This window comes from Chamaea fasciata, unplaced genomic scaffold (assembly GCF_029207755.1).
Source record: "Chamaea fasciata isolate MVZ Bird 193981 ecotype frontalis unplaced genomic scaffold, bChaFas1.0.hap1 SCAF_16, whole genome shotgun sequence".
NCBI lineage: Eukaryota > Metazoa > Chordata > Aves > Passeriformes > Sylviidae > Chamaea > Chamaea fasciata.
Genome location: NW_027094101.1, coordinates 8,845,312 through 8,861,125, shown reverse-complemented (window position 1 = coordinate 8,861,125; position 15,814 = coordinate 8,845,312). Strand labels below are relative to the sequence as shown.

At 57.7% G+C, this 15,814-nt stretch overlaps 2 protein-coding genes across 3 annotated transcripts; one reads left to right on the top strand and one right to left on the bottom strand.

Moving 5' to 3' along the window:
• Positions 1–763: 763 nt before the first annotated feature.
• Positions 764–6,575, top strand: SHMT1 (serine hydroxymethyltransferase 1). Of its 2 annotated transcripts, none has more exons than XM_066197760.1 (12): positions 764–831; positions 2,081–2,201; positions 2,497–2,642; positions 2,947–3,062; positions 3,152–3,312; positions 3,481–3,562; positions 3,755–3,967; positions 4,206–4,322; positions 4,668–4,790; positions 4,954–5,070; positions 5,182–5,292; positions 5,677–6,575. In XM_066197760.1, the coding sequence occupies exons 2-12, from the start codon at positions 2,109–2,111 to the stop codon at positions 5,844–5,846; spliced, it is 1,449 nt and encodes a 482-aa protein (XP_066053857.1). In that variant the 5' UTR covers positions 764–831; positions 2,081–2,108; the 3' UTR covers positions 5,847–6,575. The 2 variants fall into 2 exon arrangements, with proteins under 2 accessions (XP_066053857.1, XP_066053858.1); XM_066197761.1 differs by lacking the exon at positions 764–831 and adding an exon at positions 970–1,121.
• A 3,126-nt stretch (positions 6,576–9,701) lies between these two features.
• On the bottom strand, positions 9,702–15,541 carry SMCR8 (SMCR8-C9orf72 complex subunit). Its single transcript, XM_066197759.1, has 2 exons — positions 13,155–15,541; positions 9,702–11,184 (listed from the first exon to the last, which is right to left on the bottom strand). Exons 1-2 carry the CDS (start codon positions 15,491–15,493, stop codon positions 10,731–10,733), a joined length of 2,793 nt encoding a protein of 930 aa, XP_066053856.1. The 5' UTR covers positions 15,494–15,541; the 3' UTR covers positions 9,702–10,730.
• Positions 15,542–15,814: the final 273 nt, after the last annotated feature.

Genomic DNA, 15,814 nt, shown 5'->3' with positions numbered 1-15,814 from the left:
GGTGTGTTGATTTAACCCCTGAAGCTCCAGAAGGGTGCACGTTCCCTGGGGCCGGTTGGCCAAGCCCACCCACTAACTCGGATTTGATGAATGAAGAAAACACGGCTTCTCTCCTGCGTGCGCCATTCATTCCCCTGGCATCTCTCCCTCCCGAGCACCCAGAAATCCCTCCGGGCACCGGGGTGCCCTGCTGCGAGCGGGGACAGCGCCAGCTCTGCTCCCCACAGCAGCGACAACGTGCCCAACCTGTGCCAGGGCCTGGCACACCAGCTGTCCTGGACACACGGTTTTGGCTGGGGGAGTTTTGGGGCTGCCTGGAAATGCTCCCTGCCCGGTGCAGGGTGTTGGGGCATCCCTTCCTTTGGCTCACGGGGGAAGTCGTGGGACCGTGGGAACACTGCAGGGCTGGGGGAGAAGCACCTGGGGGTGCACGGCAGGCAGGGCTGGAGCTGTGGGTCTGGGGGTGCACGGCAGGCAGGGCTGGAGCTGTGGGTGACGGCAGAGGGGTGACGGCAGAGGAGGGGTGACAGCAGAGGGGTGACGGCAGAGGAGGGGTGACAGCAGCGGGCCCCCCGCCCCTCCCGGCCAAGGTCACCCGTGCCCCGGGCGCCACGTGCGGGCCGCGCCGCCAGCCCCGCCCCGGCGCGGGCCAATGGGAGACGGGGAGGGGGCAGAGCGCGGCGCTGATTGGCTCAGCCGCTTCCCGAGCGTATTCCCCGCCGCCGGTGCCGGGGCGGAGCGCGGCGCTGATTGGTCGCGGCGCGGAGGGGCGAGGCCCGGCCGGGCTATGGTAGCGCGCGGAATCCCGCGCGGTGTTGGAAATTGGATCGGGTAAGGACCGGGGCCGGGGCCGGGGCCGGGGCCGGGGCCGGGGCCGGGGCCGGGGCCGGGGCCGGGGCCGGGGCCGGGGCCGGGGCCGGGGCCGGGGCCGGGGCCGGGGCGTGCGGCGTGGGGGGAGCAGGGCTGGGGCACGACAGTGGCCAGGCAGCGCCGGTCCCCGCCACCCGGGGCAGGGCAGAGGGGCGCGCCACCAAGCTCTCGGGATGCGGGAGGTGATGGAGTCGGGATACAGGGGATGCGGAACCAGGTGGAGATGGAGCTTCGGGGATGGGGTTCCCCAGGTGAGGTGCCAGATGTCCACCATCAGAGGGGACATGGTGGGGGGGTCTCATCCTGATTGGGAATGGCAGCTCTGCTCCCGCTGAGCCAGAAGCAGTGAGTGTGAGTGCTCAGCAACCTGTGCTGTGGGGACATGCAGGACCCAGGCATCCTGCCCAGAGCCGGAGCACTTCCCCTCGCAGCCCTTTGCCCAGCCCAGCCTCTCTGGCAGTGAGGATTCCCACCCTGCCAGTGAGGCCTGGGCTTGGGCCAGAGCATGGCTGAACATCCCTGCCCAGCGTGAGGGCGGCGTGAATGGACTTCGGCAACTTGGCACAAGGAAACCATGTGGCATTGCTTAATAACCTGCTCACAGACCTTCACCCGTCCTTGCGGGGTTAATGAGTAAAAAGATGCATTGTTTCCTGCCAAGGCAGCAGCTGGGCTGTTAGTCCTTCCCCAAGAGCAGCAGTGGCATCAACTGGGCTGGAGGGCTCCTGCCAGACCTGGCATCACCCATGCCATGGAACCAAGCAGAGGCAGAACTGCTGCCGCTCAGGGCCTCTCAGCTCCACAAGATGCTTCAGTCAGGGTTTGGGGCAGGACTCTGACCTGCTGGGGTTTTGCCCAAGGGAAAGCAGCCAAGAGGTTTAAGCATGGTGGGCATCATAGCGTGTGTAAAATCGAGATCTGTGGGTGTGAGCACTTCACTGCCCCTGAAATTAAACATCAGGCACTGCCGAGCTGGGCAGGGGGAGCTCAGAGAAGGGTGGAGATGGGAGAGTATCAGACATTATCAAAGCACTGTGATTAAACTGACCTTAAATCAGAAGGGGAAGCCTGAGGGTTGTGTGTGTTTTCCTCACCCAACAGCCCATGGCTGATCTCAGGGAATACATGGGATGGCAGCAGGCAGCACACAGGGAGATGTGGTGGCACGCAGCCCTGTTGCCATCCCACAGACTCCCTGCTCCCCTGGCAGGTGACCTGGACCCAGCAGCAGCAGCACCATGGCGAGCTCAACACAGGGCCTCCCCAGCGCCGAGCTCTGGGCCTCCCATAACAAGATGGTGATGGAGCCACTGGACACCAACGACCCAGAGGTGAGAGCCCCTTCCTGGCTCCTGCCCAGCTGCTTCATTCATCCCCCAGCCAGACGTGGGGATGCTGACCTCGTCGAGCCAGGGACATGGCAGGGTCCAAGGCCGAGCTGCTGGAACCCATCCATCCCCTGTGCCCTCTCTATGATTGGTTGGGATCAGCTGCACCAAGAAGGGATCGTGTCTCCGTTCTCCAGCACCTTTCCAGGCCCCTCTCCAAGCCCTGTCCCTGTGGTGGAGCATCCACATCTCTGTGCAGAGCCAGCATGGGTCAAGCCATTTCTCTCCTCTCCCAAAGGTGCACAGCATCATCAAGAAGGAGAAGCAGCGGCAGAGGTTGGGGCTGGAGTTAATTGCATCGGAGAACTTTGCAAGCCGAGCAGTCCTGGAGGCCCTAGGATCCTGCATGAACAACAAATACTCCGAGGGTTACCCAGGACAGAGGTATGGGGCTGGGGCCAAGGCCCACCCACCCAAACCCTCATACAGTGGGAGAGGAACCCCCCATCCTGCCAGGCCTCACCTCAGGGAAGGAAGTGATGTCCTTATGCTGGCAGCCAGGCTCTTCCAGGACAGGCTCTGACCTTCTCAGCCTCTGTCCTTGGCCACACACGGGACAGTCTCAGCAGGGTCACGTCTGCTGTGGCTGCACAAACAGGGCATCACCCCAGTTTCTCCCCAGCTTGGTCACAGGAACTGTTCTGAGTAATGAGTTTGGTTTTACCCGCTGCCCTGTCCTTTACTGCAGGTACTATGGTGGGACGGAGTTTGTGGACGAGCTGGAAAGGCTGTGCCAGAAGAGAGCCCTGCAGGCCTACAGGCTCGACCCCCAGAAGTGGGGAGTCAACGTCCAGCCCTACTCAGGTATTGGGGTGCTCAGGAGAGCCAGGACAGTTGCCCAGGCCTCTGTGTGCCCCAGCAATCATAACCAGCCCAGTGTGCTCTCGCTGCAGGGTCACCCGCAAACTTTGCGGTGTACACGGCCCTGGTGGAGCCCCACGGCAGGATCATGGGGCTGGACCTGCCCGACGGTGGCCACCTCACCCACGGGTTCATGACAGACAAGAAGAAGATCTCTGCCACCTCTGTCTTCTTCGAGTCCATGCCCTACAAGGTACAGAGAGCTGCTCCAGCCGGAGCCAGGATGCAGTTATCATAAATGTTGATGCCTCTTAAAGTTAAAAGTACCAGCATCAGGCTGCCAGCACCCCCTCCTGCAGGACAGCATTGCAGCTGACCTTCACCACAGCAAGGTGGCTGAACCCTCCTCTTCCTCTCCCAGGTCAACCCCAAGACCGGTTACATCGACTATGACCAGCTGGAGGAGAACGCCCGGCTCTTCCACCCCAAGCTGATCATAGCAGGTAAGGATCACACCTGTACCCACCTTCCTGGTGGCACAGCCTGGGTGGGGGTGACTTCCTGAAGCCAGCAGCACCCCCGAATGCCCGTGGATGCTGCAGTGCTGGGAGGAAACCTCCAACACAGCCACCCTGGAAGGAGCTGGGGCTGTCCCAGGGTCCTGCACATCTGCACATCACCGCCTGTCCCCGCAGGTGTCAGCTGCTACTCACGGAACCTGGACTACGCGCGCATGCGGAAGATCGCCGACGACAACGGGGCCTACCTCATGGCCGACATGGCCCACATCAGCGGGCTGGTGGCCGCTGGCGTGGTGCCCTCGCCCTTCGAGCACTGCGACATCGTCTCCACCACCACCCACAAGACCCTGCGGGGCTGCAGGGCCGGCATGATCTTCTACCGCAAAGGTGCCCGACCTGCCCGGGGTGCCGGGGAAAACGCTGCAAGTTAACGCTCCTTCCTGCTCTGACTGGGATGGAGGGCAGGAAGATCCTGGGAGTGTCTGGGGAGCTTCCCTGGGCTAACCCTGGCTCAGATTTGAAGAGGAACAAGCACTATTGCCTGCTCTGAGTGGCCAGGGGGTGAAAGCAGCTCGTGGGAGAAGGGTGGCTGTGCTGCCTTGTCATCGTGCCCTCCGTCTTGCAGGCACCCGCAGCGTGGACCCCAAGACAGGCAAGGAGACCCTCTACAACCTGGAGAGCCTCATCAACCAGGCGGTGTTCCCGGGGCTGCAGGGAGGCCCACACAACCACGCCATTGCAGGTATGCAGCCAGGCTGGCTGCCAGCTCCAGCACGGCAAAGGGAGCTGGAAAAGGCGTCCTGGCAGGGCTCTGACCCACAGCAGCAGCACAGGAGGCACCAGCTGCCCCACAGGGCTCACAGCCTGGGGACAGTGTGGCAAAAGGCAGTTGGTTGATCCAGCATTGCCCAAGGAGTGACCAAGCCTGTCTTACCCTGTGGTTTGGCTCACAGCGATGTCACCAGCCTGGTTAGGGGAGAGGAAGGCTCAGTCCATTAGTTTGTTCAGCTCCAGTATGGCTTCTGCTGGCAGCGCCATTGCCGGTGGGAGCCCCCCAAAACTGACCCTGGCCTTCCTCTCTCTGCAGGGATCGCTGTGGCACTGCATCAGGCCATGACACCTGAGTTCAAGGCTTACCAGCAGCAGGTGGTGGCCAACTGCAAGGCACTCTCATCAGCGCTGATGGAGATGGGCTACGACATCGTCACAGGTGAGGACACGTCTTGGCAGTGGGATGGGGCTGACCCTGGCAGCACTTCGTGGATACCTTCATTTGGCCCCTTGTTAAATCTCAAGTCTTCTTTTGCTGAAGTCTCCTTGCGGGAGCAGCATTTCCCCAAGCCCACATGCCCACCAAGCCCCTCTCTTTGCAGGGGGCTCTGACAACCACCTGATCCTCGTGGACCTGCGTAGCAAAGGCACAGACGGCGGCCGGGCCGAGCGGGTGCTAGAGCTCTGCTCCATCGCCTGCAACAAGAACACGTGCCCTGGTGAGGGATCTCAAAAGCCCTGCCAGCTCCTGGTCCTCTCCAGGAGCCTGAAACTCCACAGGGGGTGGTTTTGGTGCCAGGTTTGGTGACGTGTGCCTCGTTGTGGTGCAGGTGATGTCAGCGCCCTGCGCCCCAGCGGGCTCCGGTTCGGGACGCCGGCTCTCACCTCGCGTGGATTCCGGCAGGATGATTTCCGCAAGGTGGCCCAGTACATCCACAGAGGTGAGTCTGTGGGACTGGGCCTCAGCTCCAGCACCAGCCTGGGACAAGGCAGCTTCCCTGGGAGAGCCACGCTGGAGCCATCCCCACAGCTGGCAAGGCAGCACACCCACAAATGAGGAATAACCACATCTGGATGTGGGGGAGGACATCTGGCCACAGCTGGGACCAGCCAAACTCTTCCCCACTGCCCTAATCCCAATCCTGTCCCTCTCACAGTTTTCTCCCAGTTGTCCTCAGGAGTTCCAGCTTGTTTCCCAGGGTGGCAAGTCCTTCAGATGGGAAGAGGGGAGGGAGCAGGGCTGTGTCCCAGGGAGCAGCCGGGCTGGGAGAGCCGTGGGATGCAGCAACTGCAAGGGCTGACCAAGACATCTCCTGTCCTGGCAGGGATCGAGCTGGCTCTGCGTGTGCAGAAGGACATGAGCCCCAAGGCCACGCTGAAGGAATTCAAGGACAAATTGGAGGACCCAAAATACCGTGGGGAGCTGAAGGCACTGAAGGAAGAGGTAGAAGCCTTCGCAGCCACATTCCCGCTCCCAGGGCTGCCTGTCCTGTAAGGGGACGCTGACCTGCCCGCTCCAGAGCCACGGGAGTACCCAAGATTGTGGCATGCTCACAATCCCCAGCCTGAGACCAACACCCCAGTGCCTTCTCCCAGCACTTCCCTGTGGAACTGCAGCAGCAGCTCTTCCTTTAGCTCTTACTCCCCTTTCCCCTCCCACGTGGGGCACAGAGACCCCATGAGTACAACCCCCATGGGGATACCAGCCCTTCACCACTGTGTCAGCACTGTGACCAAGCACCAGGCCACCCTCATTTCATGGCCAGGTGCCACCCAGCTCCTGCTGGCTGTGGAGCAGCAGATGAGATTTAGGCTGCTCTGTCCACATTCCCCGGACACCCTGCCCATGGCAGTGTGAGGGATGGGGCTCCAGCTGCACAAGAAACCTCACACCCACTAAAGGTCCCCCTGGTTTCAGCCTCGAGGATTCCCCTTTCATCCTATGTGCCTTGCCACCTCCACAGGCTATTACAAGGCCAAGCCTTGTCCTGAACATCCCTCCTGGGATCACCATCCCATCCTAACCAGATCCTCCAGTATTTTCTCAGATCCCTTGGCACAAAGCTTAGGTTGAACAATTTTTTAATAAGCACGGTAAAATTAAGAATTTAACCACGATGTATGACAAGAATTATAAGCTTTAAAAAATACGACAATTTTTTTTTTTTTTTTTGTATTTCAAAAATATCTGAACCCAAATAAATATTTTTTTTTTAAAAGTACATTTCTCAGACTAGTCATTTGGTGTTAACATCTGTTAAACTCTTGTGCAGTAACACTTACAGCACGACACTAAGACATGCTTCTTAGATTCCTCCCGGTCACACTCGCCCTAACTACTGACGCAAGCATTCGGCACACACAGGCACACACACGGAACTCAACATGCAGGAATAGGATACAGTGCTTTTTAAAATAAGATGAGAATTCATCACAGCCTCCTGGCAGCCCTCAGAGGCAGCTCTGAGCCCAGCCCCATCCCCGTGCCAGCAGCCGTGCCGCCGGCAGGACTGGGTACCCTCCTTCTGCCTTCCAGTTAAATCTATCTTGGGGAGCAGTGGGTGGGGGGCTTGTGAGCCCTCCAACATCGGGGTACAGTTTGGTGCTCTTGACATTGTGCTCTGAGGCAGGTGTTCTCCTGCAGCCTGGGCAGCTCCCTGAATTCCCTCAGACCCTGTTACAGGAGCCTTCTCACTGTGCTGCTACAAGCCCCAGGTCCTGCCCAGCTCCTGGAATCTGCAGTGTGGGCTGGCCCCCATCACCAGACCAGGGGGCTCAGGACTCTCAGGCTCAACAAAACCCAAAGAACTGGCCTGGGGGCACAGAGCCATCAGCTCCCATCCCTGGAGTGCCTCTCCCACCCTCCCACCACAGTGAATATTGCTAGAGTATAGGCAGCTCCTCCCTGCCGAGGCAAGGCAGCTGTAGAGCTGCTCAGAAGTGATTGCTATTAGATGAAAGGAAATCTGAGCACTGTTCTCTGAGAAATGAAACCTTTGTAGGGTTAAGATCACCTACAGCTATGGCTGACCCTCCTGGGGTGGGAGCTGGAAGCAGGGGGTTAGTGGAGAGCAGAGCAGGGGCTGGGAAGAACAGGAGTGGGAAACAGGAGCCCTCCCTCCCTCCCTCCTGGCAGGGCGAGGCTTCTGCTCTGATGAATTCTCGGGCAGGTCCAACACCTCCTCCCCCCGGCAGGAGGAGGGAGCCAGCGTGGCCGTGCGGGAGCGGGGACATGCTGGGCTGGCAGCACTCACGGAAGCAGGGGACGGCCATGCAGGGCACAGCTGGCTCAGGCAGCTGAAAGGCTGGTGAGGATGGCACTGCCGCTGCCAAAAACCCGCCCTGCTCCTGGTGGAAGGATGGCTCAGGCAAGGACGACGACACACGTGCCAGAACTCATGGCGGGAGCTGTCAGTGCAAAGGTTGTGTGGCTTTTAGTCTGTGAATATCAGAAACTGGTGAGGTACAACACCAGAGACAGGGAAAAGTCCTAAAGTGCCAATACAGGGATCTGTACTGTACAGGAGCAGAACAACAGAGACAGAGAAATTACAGAGGAAAGAGGAATTCAGCTCCCAAACACCAGCTGCGCTCGGAATCCCCCCAGTTTCTGCCACCACGAGCAGAGAGAGCTCCAAATGCACTGAGGTGCCACAGCCCGGTGCTAACTCCTCCTTTCCAGTCCAAGTTCAGAGGTTACACTGCCAAGAGGAGGACAAGCACTCCAGGGCGTGTTTCTCCACAGCTCCCAGTTGCAGATAATCCCAGAGCTCCCGTTGGGAATCAGGAATCGAGTGATGTTCCAGCCAAGCCCCCGGGGCATCCTCCCCAGTCACAGCTGCTTTGTGGCAGAGAGGTGAAGCAGGTCAGACAGGTGGTAGTGCAAGTATTGCTCAACACGGCCTTGAATATCAGATACTACAGGTTGGACAGAGGGAGCAAGAAGTGAGTTATTTATCAATTTATGAGCACAGCTGAACACTGCAGGTCGACACCACTGTGACTAAGATGAGCCACCACAAATCATTTCTCCCACTCCACACTGGAGGAAGACGTGAGTGAGTCAGCAGGAAAAAAGTCTCTCCCTCCCTCCCTCCTTAAACCCAAACAGCACTAGGTAGTTTTTCAGCAGGAAACAAGCTCCTGTTTTGAGCACTGCTCCAGAGCAGGATGCTAGGAGCTTTCATCTGCCTGGTGCCACCTGCATTACTCATCTACCAAGAAGCCTCTTCCCCCAGGGAATCTCACCTCAGCTTTAGTGTGGAAGTTTGGGTGTGCATGAATCCATCAGGGGGCACCGTGAGTCACTTCAGGAAGCAGCCAGTTTGATGGACACGGAGGCCTTTCACCAGCAGACTCAGTGCACATGAGACAGGAGGGCACAGGTAGGACGGGAAAAGGCTTTGAACATGCTAAAATGGTGAGCAGCCTCAGAGAAACACTGCTCACCTTCAGCAAAGGCCACACTGCTTCCAACCACGACCTCAAAACACCATCACAAGCAGCCCCTGACCCAGGAAATCTCTCTGGAGTGTACCACAAGCCAAATTGGCTGAGCCACCACAAACAGCAATAACCTTAAAAACAGCCTTTCTGCCCTGTTGGTTTATACCCCAGGGGAGAGGAAAAGGTGGCACAATCCTGAGGCACAGATGCTGGTGCAAAATGACAGCCTCTCCAGGGGGCCTCCCTGCCTCCAGGACATGGTTTTGGAGGAGTGCAGGTCTCACAGCAAGTCTCATTGGGGTCTAAGCCACACTGGGGGACCCCAGGCTGTTAAGAGAAACTTCCTGGGCTCAGAAAGAAGATCACATTCATCTCCAAAGCTGCCTCACATTATCACCATAAACAGAAATTGAAATAAAAACAACAAAAACCAACAAACCAAAGAACAGATCAGCTCTTGTACGATCTCAGCTGTTCTCACCCCAGAATCAGCATTAAAAAAAAAGAATTAAGAATTAAAACCAAGATTACCTTTCCTAGCAAGACTTTTCTTACTTAGAAGTACCTTGGGAGCTGCTATTGCCACATGGCACGAGGCAGAGCAGCCTGGGTCCAGCATCACCCACGAGACTCCAGAGGGAAGCACTGCACCCGGGCACAAAGCTTTCAGCACTGACAGGAACGATCTGGGAGTGTCACCACGTTGGTGGCACATCCTTTATGGCACAGAAGCTTTGAAAGGGAAAGGTCTCAGTACCCAGGCTCAGAGAGCAGCAGTTCTGCCCCATCCAGAGCCACCCAGGAGCCCCGGGAGAGGTAGTCAGGATGTGACAATGGCTCAGCCAGGAGCAGCACGCAGCAATGCCAGCCCTGTTTTACCACAAACGCCAACTCCTCAACGGAAGAAAAAATAAAATAAACTATTATGGATAGAACATAAAATCCAGTACATTCATCCCCCATCTCTCCTGAGCACTTGTACCTCACCAGCCAGGCAGCCTGTGGCAACTGCTGTCTCACAGCGTGGCTCCAGCTGAATCACATGGTTTCCCCATCACAAAAAGCACCTAAAAAGAGGGTCCTCACCCTCCTTCAGTTCCCTTCTGTCTTTAAAAAGCCACCCCTGACCTCAGAGGCTCTGAGGATTCCCAGTCTCCCTCCAGCCTGCTCGGAGGCTGCCCAGCAAATGGGACGTGACAAATGGACAAGGCACAGTGCTCTACATTCACAGCGGCTGGCGCCTCGGGGCTCGCCAGGGACTGCTTCCACCTTCCTGATTGCAACAAAGCTGGGAGAAACTGGGAAACCCTTCCTGCAGAGAAGCACGTGTGCCTCTGCTGTGCTCCCACTCACCCACGGACAACCTATCCTGGGAAGTGCCCAGAAACTCAGAAATTACAGGAAGGGACACCATCCACCGTGGCTGTGCACAGACCTGTGAGCTGCCGCTCTGCCAGGGGGCTCTGAGCTACACTCACAGGACAGACACATCAGTGGATACAAAACTTCACACGGCCTTTACACCTCTGGTCACAGCCCTGGCTCTGTGGAAGGGACTGACAGTGCTCAGGGCTCTGGCAGAGGCATGCAGGATGCTCTGCTACATGGGGGGGCTGCACACTAGTCAGTATTGATCCACGAGATAGCCCACCTCCCCTCATGCCATAACCCCCCTGGGATGCTGCTCTGATCCACTTTACCAGCACCCCTTCTAACACTTACAGAGTGCCCGATGGTTTATGTGATGGAACATCTACGCTTTTGGCTACAGGGAACACCCAGAAATCCCAAAGACCCGGAATTCTGAGGGGCAGAGACACCAACACCTCGGCCCCTTCCCGATGTGTGAGAGCTACTGCAGGCAGCGGCAATGTCAAGCACGGATGAGCTCTGTCAGACCCCGAGCACGCGGGCACACGTGGCCTGTGCAAGGCTAGATTTTGTACAAAAAGCTGGGAACATAGTCAAATCTGAGCAGGGGGTTGCCCCCTTGCCCCGGTTCCTGAATGTAGTGCAGCTTCAGCAGCTCGGCCAAGTACTGCACGATTTTGATATCTTCATTGGTGAGGCCCAGCTGAAGCTTTAGGAAGTTCATCCTGCGGCTCACGACGGACTCCTCCGGTTCCCTTTCGCTGATGGGGAGGTGCAAGTGATGGCAGAAGGTGAAGAGGAAGGCTTTAGAGCACAGCTGGGTGAGGATGCTTTGGACGTGCATGTAGTAGGTGCTGCCACGCTTGATCTGCGTGCGGTGGTCGGCCAGCCTGGCCACCACGGTGCCCTTGTAGAGGGGGCAGCGCAGGGTCTTGCTGTCGGCGTCCAGGACGCTCAGGTAGCGGCTGTACCGGCTCAGTGCGTGCAGCACGTTCACCCCGGCAGGGGACACGGCCCTGCAACGGCAAGAGACAGGTCAGGGCTGGAGGGCAGACATAGTTAAGCAGCAGGGTGTGTCCGTGGTGCCCTGAATCCCCTGTGGTTTCCCTGTGGTTGAGGAGTTGGTGCAAGACCTCTGTGGGGGACAAAGAGGCTCTCCAGCCTGCCAGATCCTGAAGAAACCTCGATTCCATGGATGCCCGCATGCCCTGATCTGTACTGTGCATGCTACAGCATAAACCACCACACTTCAGGTCGGCTCCCTCCCCCAACCACATGGAGAGGGAGTGATAAGACATCTCTGGTGAACAGACACACCTTAGAGCAGCTGGAAGCCTCTTGATGTGACTCAGAAACCCAAAGCAGTCCCCCCTTTCCAAGAGCTCCACGTTCCCCCCAAATCGCTTTGTAAGGGAGCTGCTCTGAGGTGGTCAAGGCCTCGAGTGGAGCAGAACCTTCTGAATTTGCTAAAAGAGAGAACCATCCTTAACCCACATCCCATGGCTGAACCTGGCTATTTGTCACTCAAGTGCAAATCCACAGCATGCTCACAAGCACACAATTACCCGCCAAGCTTAACCTAATGCTATTGAAATGCAAATTACCAGCCTACGCAAACCCTTCAGCTCCTCCATTCTTTGTAGTGACAGTTGCTGGGCTGAGATACAGCTCCCAGCCTCAAACTGGGAGCCCCAACTGGGGTAGGGGCTAGGCCTAGGCAGCACCTGGCCTTAGGAAACACAGGATCCTTCCTGGAATAAATAGTTCATCCTCTAAATTCCTTCCCAGAGCCCTCCTACAAATGGTTTGTGGAGAGCACCCACATTAAACTGAACACTTAATTAACATTCTACGGAGGAGAGCTGAAATGACTGACACGTTACAGGCAGCTCTTAAATAAAGATTTCTGTTTATAAAAATTGCATCTAACCACAAACATTGAGCAACGAGTAAACATTTGGGGTTTTTAAAAACCTCCCTGACAGACAGTGAGCTTGTGAGCAGCTGTTGGCAGAGCTGTCATCTTGCCTCAAAAGCACGGAAATGAGAGCAAACTCACAGTTTTGGATAATTTCACCATCCGCATCCCCCAGCAATACAATACTCTGCAGCTCAGAAAGCAGGTTTCTGTGTTTTAATTTTCCTGCTGTTTACAAACACTCCTGCAGGAGCTGTTCCAGCCTGGCTCTGAGCACTGTCTGCCACTCTGACTCATGTTTTCCACACTGGTGACAGCAATGACCATTCCCTGCCATACCTGCACCCAAAGCACAGAACACATCCTGGAACACACACAAAAAAATTCCTTTTCATAACATCAACAAGGGCAGGGCCCTTGAGCTGAGCAAACACTCTCTGCTAATATGAGCTGTGAAGCCACAGTTCAGGAATGGGTGCTGGGAAGGGGCACTTGTTTTTGGGACAGTTCTCACCCTCAGCAGAGGTTTCCTACAATCCTTCCACAGCTCCAGGGGCCTTTCTTCCTCACTAGCACAGACTGAGGTGCTGCACTCCAATTCGGACCTACAGATCTCATCACCTCTTCAATAGGCTCCACAAGAAAACTCTCCCCTCCAGCACAGCACCATTTACCCTAAAATTGTAGCTAGAAATGCAAGAAGAGTTCCAGTAGGAGATGGCAAAGCAGAGCACACAAGGCACTTCAGGAACAGTTGTATCAGATCCTCCAGGAACCCAGCAGGACTCAGGTGTTTGGTCTCTGCTTTGCCAGGCAAAAACCTCCTGGCCAAATAACTCACCTGAGGCAGGAAGCAAGTGCCCAGCAGATGTTTTAAACACTAACTCACAACTGAGGCTGGATACAAAGAGACAAGTCTACTCCTTCTCCAAAATAAATCCCACCAGCAGAAATTCATGGCAGCTCTGTTGGCAATTCATACCAACATCGCACACCCATTGCCCTCTGAGACGGAAGCTCTTACCACACACCTCAACCCTATCAAAGCAAACAGATCCTCGCGTTTACCTCTGCAGTCCAATCAACTTCCACTTCTGGAAATCCACCAGGTGCAGCGCGGAGGTGACCCAGTGCTTGACGGGCTTGGCGTAGGCGCCGCAGTTGGGCACGAAGATGGAGAGCGCCGTCACCAGCTTCTTGACCATGGCCTCGTCCTCCCCCAGCACCACCAGGGTCCTCCCGCTGAGCAGGGAGTAGATGGCGGGGTGGGCGAAGGGGTACTGGCGGATGAAGCGCAGCGCGTTCTGCCCCGCCCTCTTCCTGTGCCTGTCCCCGGCCCCGCTGCCCAGGTGGGCGGGGGACGGGGTCCTGTCGGAGCACGTGGAGGCGGCGCTGCTGATGTAGCTCGTGGAGTCCGAGCACTCGTCCAGGCTGCTCTTACTCACCTCCCTGCTGCCCGACAGGTAGCGAGAGTCGAACTCATAGGGCAGCAGCCCCCCTGAGAGGCCGTCGTGGGAGGGGAAGCCCCCGCGCAGCCCCTGCTCGGCCGGCCGGTACGGCTGCGGCGGGATCCGCACCACCCCGTCCTCCTCCTTCTGTCCCAGCTCGGGCAGGGGCTCCAGGAAGTTGGGACTCTCCTTCCCGATACAACAGGCAGCATCCACCTGCACTAAGCTCTCCTGCTTCGAGACGTCGTCCTGCCCGTCGTCGACGCCCGGGTTGGCTCTGGGGGCGAAGCGAAGGCCTCCCTCGTCGTCATCCACGTAGGGCTCCTCGTTAATGGCACTTGGGTAGCTCGCTTTGAAATCCTCTGGGATGAGGGCCTCGGAGGGACACGTGCTGAGCACCTCGATGCTGTCCTCGCTGACGGTGCGCCGGCTGCCCACCTTGCTGCGGCCCGCCTGGGGGCTGGGCATGACGGGCAGGCTGGCCTGGCTCTCCGATTTCGTCAGCCCCGAGCCCGACTTCTCCGTGCCCAGCACCTCAATGCTCTCCCCGCTGCTGATGCTGCCCTTGATATCTGCGTCCAGATAGTCCAGGTTCTCCTGGTGCTCGGACATGACAGACTCGGACATTTTGGGCTCTTCAGAGTCCTCCATTTCCTGCTCCATCTTGATGGGCACACACTCCACACTGGACTTGTAGGAGCCCAGGCTGATGACCACTTTAGGAGCAAGGGACTCTTCCGAGCACTTTTCATCTATGGCGTCTTGGCCGAGCCCCTGGCAGCCTCTGTACTGTTTCTCAGGAGGTTTTTCATCCAGGAAAGACACATCCTCAAAGAGGAAGTTGGTGACACTCTGCTGCTTCAGGAGAGCCCGGCTGATCTGCTCTGTCAGGAGGTAACACACATCACCTCGGAAAGTCCTCTCGATATGGTGCAACTGGTCAAGGGTCTGGGTGAAAAAATAAACATCACAGAGTTCCTCCAGTGTCTTCAGCTTCTTGTCAAAGCACTTGGCAGACTTGGCTTTGATGAGTTTGGGGGTGTAGGATGGCACGTGGGTGTAAAGGGGAGTTTCACCGGGCTCAGCGGGGTCGGAGGCAGCCGGGTCCTGATCGCCGCTCACGTCAGCCCGGTCCAGGGCACACTCTGGCTCGTAGGGGTGGAATTCAGAGTCCTTCAGCTTCCTGTAGGGATACGACCGGATTTGCCTCAGCAGGTCTTGGTGCTCGATGATTGACTTTTCCACACTGGCCAGCTCGTTGGCCTTCTCAATGGCCTGGGTCGTGTAATACCCCTTGTCGTTGGCTTTCTTCTGTTGCTCAGTCTCGTTGTGCAGGACGGTCCTGGTGTAGTCAAGATCTTTCAGTTTCTTTTCCAGCTCATTGGCAAAAGCTTTCCGGTTCCCCGTCTTCAGGCATTCAGAGGCTTTGGAGAACTCAGTGGAGAGTTCCTGAAACTGCTGCATGATTTTGTGCTCGTCAGCAGAAATGTAGGCCATGCAGAAGGGCCTCACAAAGCCCCTGGCTTCCAGGTCATACAGGGTCAAGTGGTGCACGTAGGCAAAGGCCCCTTCCTTGGAGTCCCCCAGAACCACCTTGGAATCCTCCACGAAGTTCAGCTTCGGGTAGGCAGAGCCGGGAGGGTGCCCCACGAAGGATGCCTGGTAATCCACAGACATGATCCGCAGGGAAAAATAATTGAGATCGAAGGTGCCCGACACTTTGGCGTCATCGGGGATGGTCAGGAGGGGCTGGGGCCCCACTTGCTCCGAGAACTCGGAGATGAGGATGAAGTCCCGGGTGAACTTGGAGCCGGCGACCTTGGCCCAGGGGTTGGCGCCCTGGCCGGCGAAGGGGAACAGCGGCACCGAGTACTCCTCGGGCAGGGGCGGCTCGCGGTACAGATCATCCTCCAGCTCCTCCTCCCTGGTGAAGGCCACCACGTCAGGGGCGCTGATCATATTTCCCGCAGGACGGGACCGACATGGAGCAGCGACGCGCCCCCGGTCCCCCCGCCACCGCCGGGCCCCGCGGGAGGCACCGGCGCAGCCCCGGCCCGGCCCCGCCGCAGCCGCAGCCCCGTGTCCCCCTCACGCCGCCGCCATGGCCGGAGCCGCCGCCTCCTCACGGCCCCGCAGCCATCTTGGAGTCACATGACGCGCGGCCTCCGACCCCGCCGGCAGGAAGCGACGCCGCCACCTCCTCCCCTTTCTCAGTTGCGGTTGTTTATTTTTACCGTCGCCGCCCTTTGTCTTTACCAACCCCGGAACGGGTTCAGCGGC